Source organism: Hipposideros armiger, unplaced genomic scaffold, assembly GCF_001890085.2.
Source record: "Hipposideros armiger isolate ML-2016 unplaced genomic scaffold, ASM189008v1 scaffold_5, whole genome shotgun sequence".
Classification (NCBI taxonomy): Eukaryota; Metazoa; Chordata; class Mammalia; order Chiroptera; family Hipposideridae; genus Hipposideros; species Hipposideros armiger.
The window spans coordinates 3,688,152-3,713,113 of NW_017731355.1; the positions used below are offsets into that span (position 1 = coordinate 3,688,152).

A 24,962-nucleotide genomic window follows, 5' to 3' on the forward strand; every position below is an offset into this window, starting at 1 on the left:
CTTATGGCAACCCACTGCAACAGGGGCTGCAGCCTATGCTGTCGCAGGCAACTCACAGCAGACCAGCTCCAGGTCGAGCTGCTGTTCACCATCTTAGCTGTAGAGGGCAGTGTCACTGGCCCTCACAAACCTGGGCCCTGCTGCTCAGAGCTGGCATTCCAAGCCAGCTCTTAACCAACACGCCACTTGGCTGGCCCGAAATTTCAATTTCTTAATTAGCTCTTTTCTTCTTTTCATGTTTAAAAGTTTTGTAAAGACTTGTTGCTAGTTAAGGTATTTAAAGAAAAGGACAAACACGGAAATCATATCCCTCTTATCCCAAACATATCCCTTTCCATTTGCTTCATCATATTTCTCGGAATTAAAAACTGTTGGAATGGGAGTAAAATGATTCAAGAACACGTATGACACAAGTCATTCTATCCGTAATTCCTCCTCTGTCTGCCATAGGCGAAACACTTCTCTCAGTATGGGCAAGCCTATCAGGTAATTTACCTTTTTTTTTTTTTTTAAAGAAAGAGCCCTCCTCACCTGTTCATCCTATTTCTGGAACAGTTGCTTTCTAAGGCTGCTATGCAATGGTCATTCTAGAGCTTCCGTACACCATTACCTTGAGATTTTCCTTCCTGTTCCTGTTTACTATGTGGGATTCCATGTTTTCTGGATCTCACATTGTCTTCTCAGCTTAGCTTTTAGTTTCTAGCACTACAAATTAAGAAATCTGACATGAGAAACCTGATGCTGTTCCGAGACTCATTTTTTATTTTCTTTGTATGTCTTTTATTAGGTAAGATTTTGGATCTCTTTATCCATAGGAGTCTGAAATTTCATACTGTGCTTTGGTGTAATCCCCGCCCCCCCCCTCTTTATAGGGGTCACAGTCCTTTCAATCTTCTATCTCATATCCATCAGTTCTGAAAATTTTTCTTAAAATATTGCCTTAATAACTTCCTCCTGTGTTTATTCAGTATTTCTTCTAGAAATCCTATGAATCAGAAGTTGATTCTCGGGGCAGCTGGTTAGCTTAGTTGGATAGAGCACAGTGCTCATAACACCAAGGTTGCCACTGGGCCACTGAGCTGCACTCTCCACAACTAGATTGAAACAAGTACTTGACTTGGAGGTGATGGGTCCTGGAAAAACACAGTGTTCCCCAATAAAAATAAAGAAAAGAAAGAAGCTGATTCTCCTGCCCAGATCCTATACTTCTTGTTCTTTTCTATTGTCTTTTTGATCTTCCACTGGGATTTCTTTAGCTTTGCTATCTATCCCTTCTATTACTTTTTAAAATTCCTGCTATCATATTTTTAATTTTAAGAGATCTGTCTTGTTCTCTAATTTTATTAATTCTTATTTCCAGACTGCAATATCTTTCCTATATCTCTGGATATTAATTATAATAGGGTGTTTTTATATGGTACATTGTCTATTTTCTCCAAGTTCCTTTTTATTCTCACTTTCTACTTGGTTTCTGTGTTTATGTACAGGCTTTCCTATCTGGTCTTGTGGCTTCCATATTTAAGAGAGGGGCATTAAAAAGCTAACTGGAAGCTGTGTGTGAGTATGCAGGGCTTTTCAATGATGGGCACTGCACATGTGATTGGTAAGGATCCTGCTTTTTGGTTCAGGAATCTCCAGATATTGGTATGTATATTAGATCATTTCTCTTGGGTTGTCCAGTTTTTGTAAAGGCATCTTTCAGTCTCCTCCCAGAATGAGCATAAGCTTGGTTGTCAGCTTTTGGGAAGACAAGAGGATAAGATCTTCAGTTGGAAAAAGGATAGAGGTCTCACCATTCAGTATTGCAAACTTTTGCACAAGTTCATTATTTTTGGTTTAGCACTTAACTCTCACTTTTCAGCTATGGTCAGCTATGGCTGGTGTCCCCGAGTCTACAAGTCTATTGAGACTCTCTCACCCTCCAGTAAGTTAATTTCCTATTTTCAGATAGGAGTTGCAGGAAAAGGTAGTTTGCTGCCCACGGTGGGACAAAAGGATCCATTTTCTCTTTCCATTTCAACCAATCTCCATTTTTCAGCCTCATCCCATACTCCTGCCTCTGGGGTGATGTATTATGAACTAGCCGGCTTCTTGTTTTATCTCATAGGATAAACAAGCTTAGGTTTGAGCATCCCCTCATCTGCTAGGACAGTTACAGTAGTTTATCTGCTTCTAAGCTTCCAAAAGATTGCTGTTGACATTTTTTGTCTGCTGTCCCATCCTCTTGTCCTTGTGGATTAGGACTTCTGATTTTTCTTTACTGTTGTTATTTTAGTGGGGTTTGGGGCTAGAGGAGGGATGTCAATGCTTAACTAGAAGTCAATCACATTTTTAAGATCTAGGTCAGACACTGCTCTCCCTCCATGATTACTCCAAAGTAATCTCTCCTTCCACCAACTCCTATACATGTTTCTTTTGTTGTTGTTTCAGGTATGTACTTGTTAATATCACTCTTGGAGACCTCATCACACACTGTCCCACCAGACATTAACATCTTTGAGATCAAGGTCTGTATCTCATTCATCTCTGTACTTCCACCACCTAGAAGAGGGCCTAGCACATGGTATGTATGCATTAATGTTGTTCAGCTGAACTATCTTATGTAGTAGTTGCTTAGGAAATGACTTATGATCCCAAGATAATCTCCTTGACGATAAGCCAGGCCTATTCATTTTGGAGAACCTCATCACAAACACAGTGCCTGTTAACAGGCAGCGAATAAATTTGTTGAGCAAACAGTGAATTTCAGAGGGAGTAAACTCTTCTTGAGGACCCACCACATTTAGTAAAATCACACATTTTGTAAACAGTTCCTAGTCCCTTTCAAGAGTCTCATTCTGATTAATTCAGGTGTTCACTCATTTAAATAATAGCAAAAAAGAAGAAAATACCAGGAATCTAAAAACAACAATTAATAAATGCATACTATATTTAAAGAGTGACAAACATAAATCTTCTAAAATGATAGGATATATATTTGAAAAAATAGAGGGAAGTAAAATTGTAACTAAATTACCTTCTCTGTCTTTCTTTTTTAATCTTTTTCTCCTCCGGTCAATGGTTGCAACTTCCGACTTTAAAGACATGTAATATTTTCTGATTTCCTGTAGTTTTTCTTGGAGAAAAGAGATTCTCTCTGTACTGTTCATATTATCTAATTCATCTAAAAGGGAAAAAAGTTCATTAGGATTTTTAAATAATTCTATGAGAAAAAAAGATGGCAGTTCTATCAGAAGTCCAACTCATAAGTCATCAAAAGCTTTAGTTTTTTAAAACCTACCATATTAAGTTAAATTAAGCTGTATAAACAGGGAAGACATTAAATTCAGAAATAGGATTTCTTTATATATTCCAAATTTTCTATACTGAACATTATTACTTGGTGTATTATTTAAATGATCAGAAAAACAAAGAAAACGTCAACACACAGCAACTCTGATCTATAATTGTAGTTATTTATCCAAATAGCTTTTTTGTATCGATGGTTTCCTTGTTTATTATTTATTGCCAACAGCAATACTAGTAAGGATGTTTAGTTTCATTGATTTATATAAATCATACATGTTTCATTTTGTAAGGAGATCTTCCTCCAGTCAATATTTATCAAGTTAGTATTATGAAAAGATGCAGATTTGTATTTAAGATAACAAGTGGTGATTACTGGTAAGACAATATGTGGAAACCTCAGTAAATTAATCTGCTAATCATTATTCCTTATTTTGATATTTTAAAGTATGTATCATTTCACAATATACATTCAAGTGTTCTGTAAGTGTCTTACTGAGTTGAAAGCTCCACTTATATGTCCTAGGGGATGAATTTGGATGTTTCTCTCTGTGTTTATCTTTTTCTCCATCTTTCATGTGTGGGGATATTCTTGCAGGAGATCGCGCGAGCTTCTGTGGCTTAGATGCACTGAGATGCTTCACTGGCGTACATTTACTTGAATTGTCTACGGCAGGAAGATCTTCACTATCACTGCTTTGTCCTATAATAAGAAAAAAATTATAAATGGTAAAAATCTCAAGTATCAAAATGCAACAGACCCAGCAAGTACACTTTTTGATATCCTACAGAAATGAGTACACAAATGCACACGGTTTATATCAGCAAAAAAATGGAAATCTAAATGCCCATCAATAGGAAAATGGTTAAAAATGATATACTATTGAATACTTTGCTAGAGTTGTTAAAAAGAATAAGCTAGATAGAGTTCATAAGAACAAAAATGGCAAATTATCCAACATAACATTGTTAAAAGAAAAAGCAATTATAAAACAATATGAATAGTACTGCCCCAGTTATGTTTAAAACAAAACATAAAAACTACCCAAAAGAGGACCAACCCAAACTATATATATGAAAAAGCAGAAAAAAAGATTTTGATGTATACACATCCTTCAATGTATGTGCAATATGTAAGCAGATGTTTGTTTGGCACTCTACATCCCTCCTCACCAAATTTGTACTTTGAGATGTTTTCGTTTTCAATTAATAACAAATTAGAATTCTCTCTTTTTTTCCCCCTGACCTCTATTCCCTACTTGCACCCTACTCACTCTCAAAAAATAACCTTGCTTTCTACTGAAAAGGCCAAGTTGAGGATTACACACGAAATTTTCCAGCCCCTCTCCTACCTTTATCTGTCCTTATTGCCCCTCTGTTTCTGGGCAAACTAATCTGTTCAGCTATACTCTTAAAACTCTAAAAACCATCTATTCCCAGCTCTTCTGAAATTCCCAATGTCAATTAACCATCTAACTTTATCTTCAACTTCTTTTCCCACAGTCCACCAACATGCTTAGAGAGAGGGAGGGGAAAGGGGAGGCAAAATTCCCCCTTTAGCTGACACTTCTTACCTTCTCTATAGAGTCAAATTTCTTGAAAGAAATACTTTATTATCCTGATTTCCACACCTTCTAATCACATCCCTGTGCTCGTTAGGGTCCCAGACATTTACGATCGTCAAAATCAATGAACATATTTTAATCCTATTGAATATTCTACAGCATTTGAAACTCCTTTTATTCAAACCCACTAGTGTTTACTGATTTTCATTTATCTCAGATCAGTTTCTACTCTAGTCTTCCTGGCCCATATAAAGGGATATCCCACATAATTCTACTTTGGGTCCTTTTTCTTTTCATTTTACAACTCTCCCATAGCAATCTCATTGACTTGTAATCCTTTGATAGCTATCGTCTAAAAACAGACTTAGAAATAAGTCTCAATTTTCTAATATTGGGTACTTCTAATTCCACATTCCTTAAATTACTCTTCCAACGATCTGCTGCTAGTCCATATCAGTTAACCAATTCCTCATATCTAACTAATAACTGAGTCCCAGTAATTTTATTTTCCAAATCTTTCATTCCTTCTTTCACTGCCATAGTTAAGCCCAAGATTCTTCCCAAAAAGTGAAACTGATTCACTTCCTTTCTTCCTTCCTTTTTAATCTTTTTAACTTTTTATTTTGAGACAATCTTCAAACTTATAAGTTATAAGGACAGTTACCAAAAAAAAAAAAAAGTTCTTCTGACCCATCTGAAGGTAAGATGCCCTACCATACTTGAATACTTGAGTGTTTACTTATAAACAACAACGTTCTCCTTGTGTTAGTTACCTACAAATTAGCCCAAAACTTAGTTGAAAACTACAAATGTTTAATATCTCACACGGTTTCTGAGGGTTGGAATCTGGAAGCAGCTTGGCTGTGTGGTCTGGCTCAGGAGATCTTGTGAGGTTACAGTCAAGCTTTTACCTGAGGCTGTGTTCTCTTAAGACTTGACTGGGGCTGGAGGATATGCTTCCAAGGTGACTTATGCACATGGCTGATGGCAGGAGGCCTATTTCTTGCTTGCTGTTGGCAGGATATGCTCAGTTCCTTACCACAGGGGCGTCTTCGTAGGCTGCTTGAGTGTTCTCACAACATGGCAGCTAACTTCTTCCAGAGAAGTGATCCAAGGGAGGGCAAGGAGGAATTTGCGGTGCCTTTTATGACTTATTCCTGAAGTCATACTCTATCACTTCCACTTTGTTAGAAGTGAGTCACTAAATTCAGCCCACATTCAAGGGAAGGGAATTAGGCTTTGCCTCTTGAAGGGAAGAGTATCAACAAATTTGTGGATATGTTTTTAAAACCACCACACTCCTACAGAACCATAACACAACCATCAAAATCAGGAAATCAACACAAATATATCACTATCATCTAATCCTCAGATCCCATTCAAGTTTCTCTACTTGACCCGGTAATGTCCTTTTACAGCAATAGAATCCCGGTGAGAATCGTACACTGTATTTAGTTGTCACATCTCATAAGTCTCCTTCAATCTGGAACAGTTCTTCTTCCTTTGATTTTCATGACCTTGAAACTTTTTAAAATTACAGGCCAGTGATTTTATAGAATATTCTTCCATCTGAATTTATTGGTGGTTTCTCATGATTACATTCAGGTTATGCATCTTTGAAAGTAAATCACAGATATGCTACTATGTTCTTCTCATTGCATCCTGTCAGGTGGTATTATTTCAATGTGTCCCATTATTGGTGGTGTTCACTTTGACCATCTGAGGTGATGTCCGCAGGCTGATCCACTATCAAGTTACTCATTTTCCCTTTGTAATTCCTGCTACCATTCTAGTCTCATCTTCCATCACTCTTTCTCTACACTCTAGACCAGCGGTTCTCAACCTTCCTAATGCCGCGACCCCTTAATACAGTTCCTCATGTTGTGGTGACCCCCAACCATAAAATTATTTTCGTTGCTACTCTATAACTGTAATTTTGCTACTGTTATGAATCGTAATGTAAATATCTTTTTGCTTTCCAATGGTCTTAGGCGACCCCTGTGAAAGGGTCGTTCGACCCCCAAAGGGGTCACGACCCACAGGTTGAGAACCACTGCTACTGTCCAGCCTCTGGACACATGTGGCTACTAAAAACTTGATATGTCTTTTATCTTATATAAATTACATGCCCCTTCTTTGGCACATGTATCTATAACCTAGAATTTTCCTTTCAGACTTGTACGAAGGCAGGTTTTGAAGGGAAAGCTTTGTCAAAATCAACCATGTTTATTTTTACTATATTCTATGACTTAAGTCTATTCCTTATTGTATAGAAGCCTGTTTTTCATGTAATCTATTCATATTGATTTACTAACTTCCTTTTTTTCAATAAGAATTTTATTTCTCCATGTTTTAAAATGACCATGATACTATTTAGAAATTGGCTTTTCTAGATTAAAGGAAAACAGTCCATTCAGAAATGTAAACTTAAGCTGCTTTTACCACCACAGCAAATGTTATTTTTCTTTCATTCACATTTCCCAAATGTGTTCCTAATACTAAACTGCTTTACATAAGAAATACACATGAAATAAGCATAAAAAACCACAACTATCCCAGTTCTTATTTAAATTGACAAGCACCTCAGATTAAAAATTAATGGGAAAACGGCTATTTTCAGAACATAATAAACCAACTTTATTTTTAAACTGACACAAATATTAAGCCACCAAACTGCTGAAAATACTAACACTGTACTAAACCCAGCATTGAAAAACACCAACCTGTTCCATTCTTTTCATTTTTGGCTACAGCACTTGATCGCTTTGGGGTACGCTTTTGCTTTTTTGCCAATAATCCACAATTTCCATCACTTGGCCTTTTCTGACCTGAAATAAGAGGAAAGAGAGAACCTGAAAAATGTCACGAGCAAGAATATTTATTCACCTATCTACTCTACATGAATTTCTATATACACATTTTTTTAAAGGGTGGGGGGAAAGGGAACAGAGGGGGGAAAGAAGGAAGAACGGAAGGAAGGAAGGAAGGAAGGGAGGGAGGGAGGGAGGGAGGGAGGGAACAGATCAAGAGTTCCTAAGACTCTTAATTTACTAATTTGTAGTTTTAATCTAAAGGCTAATATTTTCGCTATCAAGTCCTTACCCTTCTCTCTGCTCTCTCTTTCTTGAACAATTATACTACAGGTACCAGAGGCAATGCTGGCTTCAAACCCATTTGCTGATTCTCTCTCACAGAGGCCTTCTTGAGATTCTTCAGCAATACTATCAACCTCAATGGTCACATCACTCTCACTTTTTATACTTCGAGACTCATCTTGACTGAGAGTAAGTGGTGAAGCTACTGAAAAGTTGTTATGTGCTACAGGAGGTAGAGCAGGTGGGACAGAAACAAGAGCATTAGACTCAGAGCTTTCAACAGCTACATCCTCAATCCCAGTCTTGTCCTTTTCATCCAAATCATCCAAATCTACTTCGTGGCAAACCAAGGTTTCAGGCCCAATCAGAGGCATTGCGTCCTCTTCTTCTTTCAGTGGAGTATTTACAGTTTCTTCGGCTGGACTATCAAATTTTTCACTAGTCAATTCTTGAATGCATTGGTTCGACTCTGCTATTAACGATGGCATTCCTTCATTTTCTATTTCAAAATGTTCAAAATTTAAGTTTTTCATTCCCTCAGATGTAACACAATCACTGGTCCTTTCTTGAGATATGCTATTTGTTATTTCCATTCCATTCTCAATTCTTATTTTTTTCTCTGGTGATTGTCCCAACAGTTTCCGTTTCAACTTTTTTTCTTTTGCACATTGGTCAATATCATCTTCAGCAGCAGAAGAAAAGTTTTTACTGTCTAATGAAGAAAATTCTAGACTGTGAGTTTCCATATGAGGTTCACTTCCTGCTTCATCTGGGCTAAATGAAGAAATCTTTATAATTTCTAAAGAAAGATCTTTTGTCTTGCTTCGTCTTCCCTTTCCTTTAGGGGACTTTTCCACCTCTTTCTTAACTTCTTCTGCTTGTTCCACTTTATTTCCAAAAATCTGTACTGTTTGTTCATTCTCTCCCACATCTAACTTCAGGGTCTCCAAAGGCTGCATTTGAGTCCTATCATTTTCCTTTAATGTATGTGCAGCCATGTTTGGATTTTCTTCATCTAGTTTATTGTCACTTAAATTTTCGTTTTTTTCTAGTTCTTCTTTAATATCAGGAGAAAGTTCTTCATTCATCAAACTCTTTTCTAAAAGGTCTTCTGTTTCACTATCAGATGAACAGGAGTCTGCAACAGGAAATATTATATTAGGAAGGTTTCTATCTTAATTACCAATGTAATTTTATAACAACAATTCAATTAAAGACAAATAAAACTCTTAATCATCTACCTCTGAGTACCTCTCAATAGAAATTCAATATAAATCATACATTTGTGCCAAAAAATGTGTGTGTGGGGATTTCAAGTTAAACTTCGTGTAAAAATACCATACATTACACAGAAAATATTATCTTAATTCTGTAAAAGAGCTATTTTGAAGTTTTCACTAGTATCTATTTAGTCTATGATAATGCTTAGAAAACACAAAGGATTAATACTGAGTTTTCAAGTTATCAAGTGGTTTGATCTGAGATCTAGTAGGTACTAATAAATAAATGTGATGGCCATTTTGTGTCCTTAGAAAGGAATGTGACATTCTACTTCAAATAATTCTGGAAAGACATAAACAAAATGAGCCATTTGAATTCTCAAAACTTTAAATACTCTTCTGATTACGAGACATGCAAAGTATAGGCTAGCTACCTTTTTGCAAAAGAAATCATTTAAGTCACAGAATTTTTAAAATAATAAAGTAGGGTTCTAAGACAACATAGGTGCTGTAAAATATAAAATTCTGTCCACATGGTGCTCATAGTCTAAAGAAGCTCAAAACAGGCAAACTTAAACGTACTTTGTAAATAAAAGGTATATAGTTTTATTTGGTGATTTTACCAAATACAGAATTTAGAATTAATTTGTTCTCATGTTAAAAAAGGACTCTTTTTATATGTAGCTTATCAAGACTACTATTTATAATTTTGTAGGTTGTACACTGCACAAGGGCATGCCATCTAAGAGGGCATCTCACTTTGTGACATCTTGCTTTGTGTATTATGGCAACCTTCCAGCAGAGGGCAGTAAAGAGAAGGAGAAAAATGCCATTTTTTAATTGGTACACAAGTACCAAATGGACTAATGGCAATCCTGTAGTTCAGAATAGCTTTTTCCTTGAAGGGAGGGAACTTTTTACATAAAGCAACTATTTAACATTTCTTAAATTATATAGAAAAACACATAAAGGCAGAAAAGTGGGAAGAATGTAACATCAGAATAAAATATGTTCATCTGCACTCATCACAAAACATGTCAATACCACATTTGTTTGTGCTCTTTGAACAACACTATCTCAGCTTTGTTGAAAGATTCTAGGTGACAGCACTGAATTACAGGAGACACTGGTGCATGCTTTGAAGGACAGTGCAGAACGCAGTAGGATGCATGGCTTGTCAACCCATTCTCTATTAAAGTAGAATATTCCTACGAAATGGACAAGAAAAAGTATTCCTAAATTAAAGTATAACATTAAGTTTCAAGTAAAAATGATATACTAAACATTTTTCTTCAAATCAAATTTTGTAGTTTAACGCATATATTAAAAACCTATATGACTTTTTATGAATCTCTCACACACTGATGTTTTATTATTTATACTATTGATTTTTTAAAAAATCATTGATCCTCAAAATTGAGCACCTTCCATTCCATTTGACAGAGGTGAGCTGTCTGGCATATTGCTGCAAGCACTTCGGGTACCTGATTTTCCTTCACTGTTTGGAGTCTTAGACAAACCATACGGCATATTTGATGAAAGGGTCGATTTTAAAGGCGGTCGTCCCCGTTTCGACTTCTGCCTCTCCTCATCTCTCTTTTCATCCTTTTCACCGTCTTCTTTATTCTGGGTAACAACCACAAAATGCATGAGAAGAGCCAATGCCTTATGAAAAATGAACATGCTACTTCTCCAAGGCAAACTATAACTCAAAAAGGTTAGATATTTTATATGTTAACTCCTAACAGGTGCTTAGGGAGAAAATAGTTCTCTAACGTATTTTGTAACTACACAAAGATGATGTTCTACAGTTTGTAACAGTGCACTTGTACTGGGCAGGTCAGAACAGATGCATTAGAAACCTGTACAAGTGCTCTGCACCCTCCTTGTCCCTTACCATTCCCTGAAGAAAAGGAAGACATCTACCATAAAATAGACAAAACACCAGGTTGAAAACTGAGGGTGCGGATGAAGGTACAAATGGCGAGCAGGTATGTGTTTTAATATTAGCCTCCAACATTTAAAAGTCAGATTTCACATTTAAAACAATAAGAGTTGTCTTGAAAAATCCTAAAATCTGGCAACGCTGACTGCATCTCACAGTAGAGTGGTTAATTCCACCCTCACAAGATGAGGAGCATGTCCTTTTTTGGTCACCATCCGACCTAGTTTACCCTTTTACTGCACAGTTTCTACTGGCGTGGCCATTTGAAACCAGCATGCCCTTCGGGATGCTTGTTTTCATGTTTCCTGAAACAATGCAGTAATGTGATTACATTTTTTACTTTTGTAGTTTCTGGGTTATAAGAGAAAAAAAAATCACAATTACCTTAAAAGAATCAAGGTGGTTATTTCAGCGAGGAAACACGATTTATAAAAAACATAATACAGTAAGTAATACTTTTGTTTGCGAGCATAATTCGCCTGGAAACAAACTACTCGTATTGCAAGACATCGCTTGTTTACCACGTTAAAATGTATTAAAAATGTTTTCTCGTCTTGTGGAACGCTCGCAAACCAAGTTACTTGAAATCCAAGGTTTTGCTGTATAATATGAATAATTTCTGTGCCTATCAAAAAGGATATGAATCTATGAACATACTTTAGCTTTTTTCTTCTGTTTTTTCTTTGGTCCACCTTTGTCCAAAGGCCAGATTATCCTGTCAGCCTTCACCCATTCGTCATACCTTGAAATAAAGAATATATTAAAAATTCACAATAATGCCTCATTTGAAAAGTTTTCATCAAATAAAAAACAACAGTAAGATAAACTAAAGGGTTTATCGAGTTTCTAGTGTTGGCAGAAATGTGAAGGGCATAGCGGCTGGTTTGCTGGTAACATGTCAGCCACTGTACTAGCTGTTCTGAATACCTGCTACCAACAGGGAAAGGCAGGAGAATTTCTCAGGGTGAACAGGCGTCGCGGGAGAGTTAGGTAAGCATAGATTCAAGACTGTTTGAACTGTTTTGTTTTCTACAACTCCCAGAGATCTGAGCTTAATTAATGAAATAAGCTGATTCTGTACTGGAATTCATTTTATTGACTGAATAATTCGAAGATAAATCGGGTAGATTCAAACTTGTAATATGGTCAGTTCCAGATTTATGAAGTCCTTTTCAACCCTCTTTTCTTCACAGAATTCTCTCTAGCCTCTAGTATTTCTATTAAATTTTATTCTGAACTATGTCACCCCCAAGAATGAAATTTTTTAGATATTTCATTTCCTTTATCTAAGTTTCTGTTTAGTTCAAGTTGAAAACTCCTCATTTCCCTTGGAACTTTCCTCAAAATATTGACATCACTTTTAAATATAGTCAATATAGTCAGTCCAGGTTACTAATCAGGGAGCAAATAAGAAATTAAATTTTCTAGAACTAAATAGTATTTCTTACATTATGTAAATACATAGGTATTTATAGAGCTCTATCAAAATCTAAAATCTGAACATTTAAGCAAAACACTACAGGCAATCGTTGCTTTGAACTGCACTATGTTAATGGAAACCATACTCTCATTGTGTAACCGAGTTACCACAGAGCCGTGCAAAGGAAGGATGCAGTTCCAATATCCACAAGTTTTGGATGACATGATACCATGACTACCTATACCATGGTTTGAAAACTTTCTCCTCCTGGAACAACCCAATATCTTCTTTTTTCTAGGCTAAGTACCTGTACATTCTTACCTTATTTAGAAATATTCATTCATTTGGGCATTTACTGAGGGCCTATTAGCATGCCAGGTACTATATGAAGAAGAGTGTAGAAAATAACAGAGAAGACAAGGAAGGCCCTTGTTCTCATGCAACTTGCAGTCTAGTGTGAATGACAGATATACAGTAAAAATCAAGTAGAGTCTGGTAAATGCAATAAACGGGTTATATACCTGGTCCAGGACTAACAAAGAAGGAGTAACTCTGCCCAATTCCAAAATTCCACAGGACCTATCAGACAACCAAGAAGCACAGGCCTGACCTGGAGTACACCTGGTTCAGGCCACACACTGGCCTGGTCACCACAGCATGTCATGTAGGTACTTCCAGCATTAATACTGCCAACCAAGGGTAGTCCGAGGATTTCTCAGTTAGAGGCCATGACTCCCCTCACAGTTGCACAGGGTACCCTGTTTTAGAAATCCAACTAGATTCTTTAGGAACTACTGTGACTCTGTCAATGAGCAGACCAGAATTCTACCAGCTTTTAGGAGAATGGAAGGACAGTGAAGAACCATGAGCCATGTGAGTAACCAGTTAAGTACCTATTTAGGAACTTAACTAGTTAGGAAGAATATGAGCATAAAATAAAATGACTGTTGAGAAGTCATACAGGAAAACATTAAAAAGATGAGGGAGAATAGGAAGGGAAAATTCCAGCAAGCAGAACAGAAGAACAGACACACACAGATGGTAAGGAAGAACTATGGACTGAACAGCATCTGAGGGAAAAAGAAGACTATGTACTGTGCTGTAACTGCAAAGGTAGTGACTCAGAGTTGGCAAGTGTAGGCCTTTCGCCCTGAACTCCACAAATGTGCATACAAAACAGCACTGAGGTAGACGGAAGGGTTTGTTTCGAGTGTTGACAGACATGTGAAGGGCACAGGGACTGATTTCAGAAAAAAGAAAAATTAAAGTTTTATATGCAATAAACCCATACTCTTACAATCTTTTATATGTGATAAACCAAAACTCTTGTAAAATGACGTGAGGTGAAAGAAACCTAACTCTCCCTCACTAAAAAAGCACAGTTAACATTTATTTGAGCGCTTACGAAGGGCCAGGCATTGTTCTAAGCACTTGGTATGTTCATACAGGTATTATTACAATTTCTCACAACATCTCTACAAAGTAGGTCCTTTATCTTTGCCAACTGAGAGATGAGGGGATTGAGGCATAACAGGGTGCACTTCTAGTACACAGGGAAACCTTGGAGCATCTGGCTCCAAACAAATACAGGGCAAGCAGATACACTGAGCACACAAGGCTGTCTAAAGGAGAAAGAGGAAAGTGGTCCCCGACATTCGGGAACTGGCCCGGCACCGCTGGCTGGGCCTTGGCATTGCTACAGAGGTGAGCTGGCAGTCCCAGCGAGGCAGTGTTTTTCTATTGAACACGAACAATTTCACAGAACATCAACATCAGACAAGTCTGCTACACGACCGTGATGCACCAAGACAAAAACAACACTCCTCCCTTGCCATGTGTAAACACAGAAAAAACAGGAACAACTGTGCAAGCCACAACTTTTCCCCTAACCGAGTGGCTTCTCTACCAATTACAGCATTAACACTGGCCTAGTCTTCTCTCCTTGCAGATAAGATTAAGACAACCAATCACAGAATTAACCCCACTTCTTGACAGCATCCAATCTAGAATAAAGCCCCATTTCCTTAAACCCTCCCCCAAATCACCTAACAGAAGCCAGATCTAAGTCCTTTCTAACATTCTTTTTAAAATTATTATCCAATTTAGAATTATTACAGTGCTTGATACAGCCTTCATTTCTAATAAATTTAACAAACATACAGAGAATCCCCACTTGCATGTTGGGAGGTGGGGACCTGGCTCCCTGCCCACATCCTGCAGAATGTTCCCACAGGACCCTGGGCTATGTATGTATGGCAGCTCCCCAAGGTGGTGCCCTGGGCTTTCACTGATTTGTCTAACACCCTCTTAGTGAGTCACCTCACAGTGTGCCATGCTCGGTGTCCTCCCTCACTGCAAATGAGTAACAAATCCAACTTGTTCAACTACAGGTATGATCCAGGCCACCTTTGGATGGAAGCATTGTCACAGCTAGTAAAACCATGGCAATGCTGGCAAGTCTTAGAAAAGCAGGATACAAGGTGTGCTTTGTCAATACACATATACCATTTGCTTTGGTTCTTCACAAAGTCAATCTGATCTTTCTGAACCACTGAAAGAAATTTCAATAGTAAGAAAATAAGTTTCTTGCTTACCTGACATTCCATCCATAGTAATGTACCAAGTATAAGACTTCTCCGTCGTCAATTTCAGTGCTTTTAATACTGGCTTCATAGATTTTCTGTGTTTTCCCTCGTCCGTATTTTACTTTCACTTTGGTTCCTGTTAGGCAGGGTTCCATGTCTTCCTCATCTTCCTCCCCTTCAGAGTCACATTTGCTTTCCGTTTCTTCCCTGCAGTAAGTTATAACATTGATAATGCTACTAATAACTTCAGGGAGAACAAGCTAATATGTGCTAAACGAATCCAACATGTAGAAAAGTCACAATCTAAGTATTACCTTAATAGCATGTCAGTGGAGGAGGAGAAGAAGGAGGAGAAGGAGAAGATTTTTATGGACTATTCACTAAGGAATTTATTTATCGTGTAAAGCTACACTGTACCAAAAGTAAATCCATGCTTCTGAAAGGCCAGTCAGTAATCACAGTTAATGATGATGTGGAGTCAAATAAATCACTTTTGATAAAACAAAGTAAGGACCATATGCTCTAAAAAAAAGTCTTTCAAATTCATACTCAAGTGTCATCTTCGGTGTGAACATCATCTAAAGATTGTAACTTCCTACAACTAAATTGTCTTAAATGTACTTTACTACTACTTTCTGTTCCATTTAGAAAGGTTCTTGGCAAGATTTCTCTTTGGTGGACAAGATAATAACCAAGGGCTATCTACCTTAGCTTTTAAACTAGTTTATGTTTTAAAAGTTTCCCCACCCTAACAAAGGAACAACAGATATTAATATTTGAACATCAGGCCACTTGTTGAAATTGTAGAACAGCAGCAGGAGGAAGGAGCTTTGCGTATCTTGTACTGATTGCTATTATTTTTTTACTCATCTCCCACTAGCTTTTCTTTGTATAGAGGAGATTCACATTGGAAAGTCCAACAATATTTTTAATATATGTATATATATATTTTTTAGCTGAGCCATCCTGCCACCTGTTGGCAGCTCAGTGGCAGCTCAGCTCGGGCCGGGAATCGAACCGGCGACCCCCTTGCTCAGAGTTCGCACTCTTAACCAGCTGAGCCGCTTGGCTAGCCCCCTTACTATTTTTACAAATAAAACATCCTGTGTTAACCCTGCAAGGATTCAGAAGAGATCTGCTTCGAAAGTCATTCTAGTGTCACAAGAGTTTTAAATGCTTAAGAGGAGGTATTGTGCTCTATAATAATCTTAGAGCATTATTTGGGGACCACTAAGGGATGTGACATGAAAAAGCTTTGATGATCCATTTGCCATGGAAATGTTTTTTAAGGGCACCTTCCAATTATAGTCTGAGAGGGTAATTTCAAAACACTGTGAGAGAAACAACTGAAAAGAGAAATCTCTATACATAAAAATGTCTCCCATTACCATGGATTACTACTACAGAATGGGAATACAAACTATGTTTGTTTATATATTTAATATTTGTTTAATTTAAGAGAATATTGTTCTTCATATATAAATCTCTGAAATTTTCTCTAAAATAGTTTGTTCTGTTTATATATCAATCATAAAGGCTTTTTAAAACCACTTTTATATACATGCATTATGTGCTTTATGTATTATATACATATAATATACACGTTTTGATAATTATTTTTAATAAAGCTTCAAATATAATAAGCCCTACTTTTTAAGAGGTTCACTTTTGCTTAAATTTATTGTCTAAATATTTGAAATACTACACTAACATCATGATACTACAATTATTTCACCCCCACTTACTCTAATCCTAATTATATTTCATTAGAAAATTCTTTATTCACTAATCTTATTCACAGGTACTTGTGATAGCTCCTGTACCTATTTATATTGAATCATAAAATGATGTTTCCCACTCACCAGGCATCCCTATCTTTCCGAATATTATCTCAATAGTCAATTTTCAGATGGATGTCAGCCACTAGTTGGATTCAACAGGACACTTTCCCCAAATTTGGCTTAACAACTCAAATTTCTAGAAAATTCAGCACCCTACAGTCATTGAAAAATAACTCTGGAGGCAAGCTTTTATTACGAGTAAGTGTGTTATGCTGTTGTTGCTGAATTAAAACTCGTTTTTTAGTAGTATATAAAAATTAGTAAATCTATTTGACAACACAGAAATGGCCAACTAAACATGGTCAGGTATTACTTTGATCTAGCTAGACTGGCTACTCTTTGTTATTTTTAAGTCAATTCAGTCCATACATGTATATAACACGTGGGAAAAAAAAATACAGTTTTCACTCAACAGCAAACAGGATGGACATTAAAATGCTGAAATTTATTGGTGTGATGTGGGGCAAGAATGTATTTTTCCAAACAAGAATCAGGGGTGCATGCCACTTACTCTAATACAACGACTTGAAAAAGGGAAATGTCTTAGATAAAGCTAACACACAGAAACATCTGCTAGGACGGTGCACCCATGTGTCTGTTAGCTTTCCCACATTGTACCTTTTTTAAAATGGAATTTTTGCTGTCGCTGTTTCCTCTTGTCCACTTCCTCCATTTTTCTCCAGCTCCCTTCCCTGCTGTCAACTGCAGGACCTTTCTTTTGACTGGGTGACGCAGCCTTCTTTGAGGCCACTGTTTAGGGCACAAGTGCTATTAAAATGGTGCGACCAGTATATTCTCCAATTCCGAAAGGCGATACACATCATCTTCACAATGTGTCTCACCTTCATTAGACAAGAGGAATGGAAGTCTCAATAAGAAAGCATTCCCTCAAACCTGAATGTCTAAGCAGATACAGAGTGCTGCTGTACCCCAGACAGGTGCTTCTGGAGAACAAAATAAGATAAGGTACCTCTCTTGGCTTTTTTCTTCCTCTTCGTCTGAGTCTTTGTCAGAATCCTCCGGCTTTTTAATTTTCTTCTCCTTTTGCTTTGGTGTATTTTTTCTCCCCAGGAGTAGGTCATTTTCTTTTTTCTCTGCAGTTTCATAGTCATCATCTACATCCTTATTTTCTGTATCATTATCTTTTAATTTGTCTTCTGTTTTCTCTTCTTCCATTTCCTTTTTGATAGAATTTGCATCTCGAACAATTCTCCTTCGTCCCTAGTAGAGGGGGTAAAAGCTTTAACAGAGCTATCACTACAAGGGGAGGGGGGCATAAAATGCATCTTTTTCTTAAACTTTCACAGTAATGACTAGTCTCTCTAGCTTGAGACATGACAACAATGACCCAACAGCTCCTGTGTGCTTTTCTCTTCCTCTTGAAAGTAAAATAATCACTCATGTCATAATCATAATTATGTCCAGGTCTACTATGATCCTTGGCTACAGGCTACTTAAAAAATAAAATAAGTTTTCCTTTCTTCACTATATTATTTTATCTGACTTTTACTATTTCTTGACAACAATAAAAGTTTTTTTTTGTTTTGTTTTTGTGTGGAGGGCAGTGTCACTGGCCCTCATATGTGGGATCCGAACCGGGGCCCTCTGGCGTCCCAAGCCAGTTCTTAACCATCACGCCACTCGGCCAACCCGACAATAAAAGTTTTAAAAGAATTATCTAAACGTCAATGATACAAGCTGTTGATAATAATATCAATCAACCCCCTAAATTATGGACTTTTTTTTCTTTTTATTGGGGAACAGTGTGTTTTTCCAGGACCCATTAGCTCCAAGTCAAGTGGTTGTTTCAATCAAGTTGTGGAGGGTACAGCTCAGTGGCCCATGTGGGGATCGAACCGGCAACCTTGGTGTTACGAGCACTGAGCTCTAACCACCTGAGCTAACCGGCTACCCCTGGACTTTTTAACTAAAGCTCTGTGGTCTCTAATCCTCCTGTTTTTAAAAGATAAAATTTACATTATCATTGTATTTCTGTATGACTACATTTTAAAAGGACTGAATTGTATCAGTGGCCCAAAAGTGAGCTGGTTTCTTTGAATGAGTATATGGGGAGCTCACTGGGCCTGAAGTTTATCTGTTCCACCCCCGGCAGCTTCTACCCAGCCTCTTGATGCATGATCAACTGACCATGAAACTGGTGAGCCATTTCAATGTCTCCTAAATTCTTCTTCAAGTCAACCTCTACACATTGGCAGAATTCCCCTCTACTTGGAATAAAGTGAGGATAAAAAATAGAGCCAACAATTTAGGGAGCACTAGAATGCTCTACAATTAATATTTCAGTATAATAAATGTGGTTTTCTCTAGTTCCAATATGCTACTTAAGCTTCAAATGTAGAAAAAGAATAAACTTATTTTTCTTATCACAAAGAACTAAAATGTAAGTTCCATGAGGGCAGGGACTTTGTCATTGTCACTCTATATCCTCAGATCTAGACAGTGCCTGGCATGTAGCAGGTGCTCTTTAAATATCTATAGGTAAATGAATGAAAGCTACTGTTACCTATCAAAATTTAGGTCTGTATACCTTTATCTCAGAAATCCCATTTTTAGAAGTCTGTCCCCTATATTAAGATAAATTAGGAGGGCATTTTTAGAAGCACATTTATTAGAGCATTTTCTGTAATAGTAAAAAATTGGAGAGGAAATCTTGAGGAAGGTAAATTTATGGTACATCCATACTATGTAAGACTCTGCAGATGTTTCACATAAGATGAGGCAGGTCTTGATGTAATGACAAGGAAGTATGTCCACAATACATATAATGGGAATATTATTCAGTCTTCAAGAGGAATAATATTCTGACATATACATGGATGAACCTTGAAGACATGATGCTGAGTGAAATAAGCCAGTCACATAAGGACAAATACTGTATGATTCCGCTTATATGAGGTACCTAGTATAGTCAAACTCATAATGACATAAAGTAGAATGGTGGTTGCCAGAGGCTAAAAGAGAGAGGAATGGAGAGTTATGTTTTACGGGTACGGTTTTGCAACATGAAAAAAGTTCTGGAGATGGATGGAGGTGATGGTTGCACAACAATGTGATGTATTTAATGCCACTAACTTTTAAATTTAAAGTTGGTTAAGATGATAAATTTTATGTTATGTGTATTTACCACAATTTTTAAAAATTAAAAGTTAAAAAAAGAAACAAACCAATTTGGATGGTTCATAAAATTCAGAATGGACAGTTTTTTAAAAATGGTTTTTCAGCAAATAAAAGAGAAGGTGACTTCATCTCCTCTTTCACTAAATATGATTTCACTGAAAAATAAGACATATTACAGTAACTTAACTTCTTTGATAGTGTGACACATTTTCTTTATCCTAAAATTTGATTAATCCTATTATGTAGACATCACTCGACAATGATCAAAATAGTGGATGACAATTCCTGACTTACATACTAAAGGAGAGAAGAGTTCAAAGATAAAACCAGTGTGCACATGACAAGAAAACAAGGCAGAACATGAAAAGAACTGTCACAAGAGCTGTACAGTGTGCTATGGAGTAACAGAGAAAGAAAAGATTCCATCTGGTTGGAAGCGCAGGTATTATCAAGAGAAGATTCACTCTCACAGCAAGTAGTAAGTCCTTACTATGTGTCGGGCACTATTCTAGATGTCTGGGATCCATCTGAACAGAATAAACATGAATCCCTGCCCTTGTGAAGTGTGATTCTAGTGCAGAGTGGGGTAAAAGGAACAAGAAATAATAAATAAGTAAATTACAGATAAAATGAGCAACACTGGAGGGAATACAAACAGAATATTTAAGATTGACCCCAGATGAGAGTGACTTGAACAGACATAAATAGAAAACAACGGGAGGAATGGTTTTTCAGGTAGAAGAAATAATGTGATATATTTAGAGAAAGGTAGCTAGGCTAGCCTGGCTGAAACATAACTAAATACTGGAAAATAAACTAGGTTCCCTGGAGTATTTCTGTGTACATCTGAAAATGTCCACAATAAAAAACTTGAAAAAAATGCTTAAAATAAACCAGTTAAACTAGTATTAGCTACTTACCCTTGGAGATTTTAACTCTACTTCTTCTCTTTCACTTTCGCTGTTTGAATCAATATTTTCCTCAGGTTCACTCTTCACTTCTACTAAAGGCATTTCTTGGTCTAGTTTTAGAGCCTCTTCCATTGATTCTTCTAAGTCTTTTTTTTCTTCTTTTACTTTTGGTTCATGGTGATGAACAGTTCTGAATTGAATATTTGCAGAACGGCAGTACTCCTCAAAACCATAGAGATACCTACACAAACAATATGTCTTTTTAATAAATCTTAGTCTTTACACTTAACTTGAATACTATATTATCAAACACATATTTTCAAAAAGTAACACTCTAGCCTTTCTTTTCTTAAAGTACTTTTTATATATTACTAATTTCTTGGTGTTTCATATAGGATTATAAACAGAAAAGCTGATCATAAAATAAAATTTCTTCCAGAAAAATCTGAGCTTGTTGTAACTGAACATAGCTATCATATTCTTGATCTGAAGGTTGTTTACACAAAACATACATCTCCATAACATGTATCGTCATTTCACTATAAAAGCTGCCTGCATTCCTGATTTTGAAAAGCAAATTAGGAAAACATGAAAAATGGTTTACAGCAGACTTGGTGCTCTGAAATAACTTTCAATCACAGGTATCTATTAACATAAACCTTTTTATATACTTTCTCTAACATTAATGTTCTTTGATTGATGTGTACCTATTTGTTAACAAATAGAAAATATTCCCTGTAAATATGTATTCTTTGATGAATAAACTATACTACTTACTTTCTATAAGCAGTTTTTACATTGTAGGAAGCAGCTGAATTCAAAATAGGAATGCCAAGGTCCATATAAATTTGCTTCCATACAGCACCACTATCAATCTGGAAAATTAAGTTTTTATTTGTTAACATTTGCAAATGGAAATAATCTTTACGCTAATATTCTATGTTCATTAAGAAAATGTGTTTATTATCTAAAGCACATATAACAGTGAAACATTAAATGATTTAACTTTTCATTACACCCCTACTTACATTGTCACATCCACCTTGATGATAAACCAGTCTAAAGAGTTTGAAGAGATTGAGATCTTTATAGCCTAAAACAGGTGGTTTGTTGATTGGAGTACCTATTTTTAATATCAGAGGGTAGAAATAATATGTTTATTCAGATGGAAATACTAAGTTTTAAAAAGTTACTAATTTCTCATTTCCCAAATTTCATTAATCAGCGGCATATATTTAAAGAACCTTAAATTATATAAAATAAGACAAAATATTGTTTATACTGCATTGTGGTGGACTTTAGATAAACTTTCCCAATGAATAAAATCACTAACTGTTCTCTACCACTGAATTGGGTAAAGCGAATTTAAACCTTGGGACTATGAGGTGTAGCCAACAATATTGCTGGTTCAAACAGCCTGGGCAAGAACTCATCCAAGCTCTGACAATCAGTTCGCGAACTCGCCCTAGAAAAAGTGCTACATACCTCACTGCTGAATATCACTATGGTCACCTGCAAAGTACTCCCCTTGGGAAGCTATGCACAGACACCAGCGCCTAGTTCACCCTTCAAAGCAGTTTGGGAACTCTTTTTTCTGGAATGGCCATCAAAGCTGTTGTCGTATTACCCTTGATGTCCTGAATATCATCAAAAAGTCTTCCTGTCAATATTTTCTTTATCTTCGGGTAAAGAAAGAAGTCACTGGGGGCCAGATCAGGTGAGTAGGGAGGGTGTTCCAATACAGTCGTTTACTGGCTAAAAACTCCCTCACAGACAGTGCCGTGTGAGATGGTGCATCGTCGTGATGCAAGAGCCATGAATTGTTGGCGAAAAGTTTAGGTTGTTTTTGTCTAACTTTTTCACGCAGCCTTTTCAGCACTTCCAAATAGTAAACTTGGTTAACTGTTTGTCCAGTTGGTACAAATTCATAATGATATCAAAAAAGGTTAACAACATCATTTTGACTCGATTTGGACTAACAGAACTTTTTTGGTCGTGGAGAACTGGCTGACTTCCATTGTGCACTGTGACGCTTGTTTCAGGGTTGTATTGGTACACCCATATTTCATCACAAGTGATAACATGGCCTAAAACATTGTCTTGCCTCTCCAAAAGGTCTTGGCAAACTTCAACTCGCCTTTGCTTTTGTTCATCAGTGAGCTTCTTCGGGAACATTTTTGCACACACCTTTCTCATGCCAAGATTTTCAGTTAAGATTTTCTTGTTTTTCTTTTTTTGTTGTTAGCTGAGCCATCCTGCTACCTGTTGGCAGCTCAGTGGCAGCTCAGCTCGGGCTGGGCATAGAACCGCTGTTGCTCAGAGCTCAAACTCTTGAGCAAGCTCTTAACCAACTGAGCCACTCAGCCGGCCCCTAGTTAAGATTTTCTGAACTGTTTCTCTACTGATGTTTACTTGGTCTGCTATGCTTCTCACAGTCAGCCGACGATTTTGACGCACAATTCGATGAATTTTTGCAATGTTTTTGTCAGTTCTACTCATTAAAGGCCGCCCTGACCTCTCTTCATCAATGATGTGTTCTCTCCCCTCAGAAAAATGTTTAATCCATTTGTACACGGCCGTTTTCTTCATGGCATTATCCCCATAAACTTGGACTAACACTTCCACTCTTGCCAAATTTAACAAAAAATTTAATGTTTGCTCGTTGCTCTAATTCAAGCTCAGACATTCTCATGACAGCACACAAAAACACACAACAACAATAATGAATGCCACTCGGCAAGACACCGCCACACACTGACATGAACACAGCTGTGAGACACTGATTACTAAGGTTATGACACTTTATTGAGCTGTTTGTACAGTGCTGCCAATTTAAGTGCATAGTGGCAAGTTCGTGAACTTAATTGCCACCCAGACCTCGTACAATGGAAAGGGTGCATTTTAGGCTATGGTTCCATTCTCACTGCTTTAACGCAAATGTTAAGACTATTAACAATAATCTGCAGGGTGATTTCTGAAGTTCACAGAATGTTTAGGACCAAATCGTCTGAGGATTTTCCAGGTCTAACGTAATGTCAAGTATGATGATTTATAAAGCTTCTACTACTTCTAACTTGCGAATAGAAATCCTTTCTCTTTAGATAGGGACTGATGTCCTGTTATATTTGATCTCCTACCTCCTTTGTTGAGACCAAGGATGAGGCCAGTTTACTTGCCATAGAGACAACGTTAGTAATGAATAAGTATGCAGATTAACATTGTAACTATTCACTTTCTATTACTGAAATATTATTATATCAATAATATGTTTTGGCTTTATAAGTCCCAAGAAGACTAAATTTAACTATAGAAAAACTATTTTCCTATATATTTCTACTCAAAATAGATATTAATATTTGTTTTTATTCTAAGTACTGAATTATTGTTAGCTGTAACTGATTTTTAGGCTTTACTTTGAATCCAAATCCATATACCCATGATTGTAACAAAAATAATGCATAAACCTAGAATCTAAAACTGTAAAAGAAATGACTATTTTTAATTAATGAATGAAAGTACCTCTGTCTTCCATAAACTTATAAAGCTGTTGGAGGAAGTTGTCCCTCTCTTCAGGATCAAGTTCTTCCTCAGGCTGTAAAGGTAAAACATACAAATATATAGAACAATGAATAGGATGAGATATACTGTCTTCTTTTTTGTTTTTTTGTTTTGTGAACTCAATGTAAGGGAATAAAATTTTAATGAAGTTCGAAAATAATGAATTTTCTCCAAATCCTACAAAGCCAGGTTTAAAGTCATATTATGATACAGCTGATTTAATGCAACTGTCAAGATATACAATCTCTACCCTTCTCCACATTTATCACTCTAACCCTACCCTTGAGTATTACCGTAAAGACTAAGACTAGCCATGGAATAAAGGTTCATGAAAGGGTGTTTTCACCTCACTTGGTATTTTTTTTTTAAATCCATTAAAATACCATGTGGCCTGTACAA

The 24,962-nt window shown here is 36.7% G+C and overlaps 1 protein-coding gene across 2 annotated transcripts in view; it reads right to left on the bottom strand.

The window, feature by feature from the left end:
* The window catches only part of ARID4A (AT-rich interaction domain 4A), a 60,013-nt gene that overhangs the window by 3,938 nt on the left and 31,113 nt on the right, over window positions 1-24,962 (bottom strand). Inside the window, exons 12-23 of one of the 2 annotated variants that reach the window (XM_019644801.1) lie at window positions 24,525-24,597; window positions 22,034-22,128; window positions 21,783-21,880; window positions 21,015-21,246; window positions 17,927-18,177; window positions 15,125-15,322; window positions 11,768-11,852; window positions 10,590-10,791; window positions 7,953-9,083; window positions 7,574-7,678; window positions 3,782-3,988; window positions 3,017-3,163 (exon numbers count right to left, since the gene is read on the bottom strand). In XM_019644801.1, the coding sequence (XP_019500346.1) occupies window positions 3,017-3,163; window positions 3,782-3,988; window positions 7,574-7,678; window positions 7,953-9,083; window positions 10,590-10,791; window positions 11,768-11,852; window positions 15,125-15,322; window positions 17,927-18,177; window positions 21,015-21,246; window positions 21,783-21,880; window positions 22,034-22,128; window positions 24,525-24,597 (2,824 nt within the window). The remainder of the gene's footprint in view (window positions 1-3,016; window positions 3,164-3,781; window positions 3,989-7,573; window positions 7,679-7,952; window positions 9,084-10,589; window positions 10,792-11,767; window positions 11,853-15,124; window positions 15,323-17,926; window positions 18,178-21,014; window positions 21,247-21,782; window positions 21,881-22,033; window positions 22,129-24,524; window positions 24,598-24,962) is intronic. The other variant, XM_019644810.1, reaches the window with a different exon arrangement.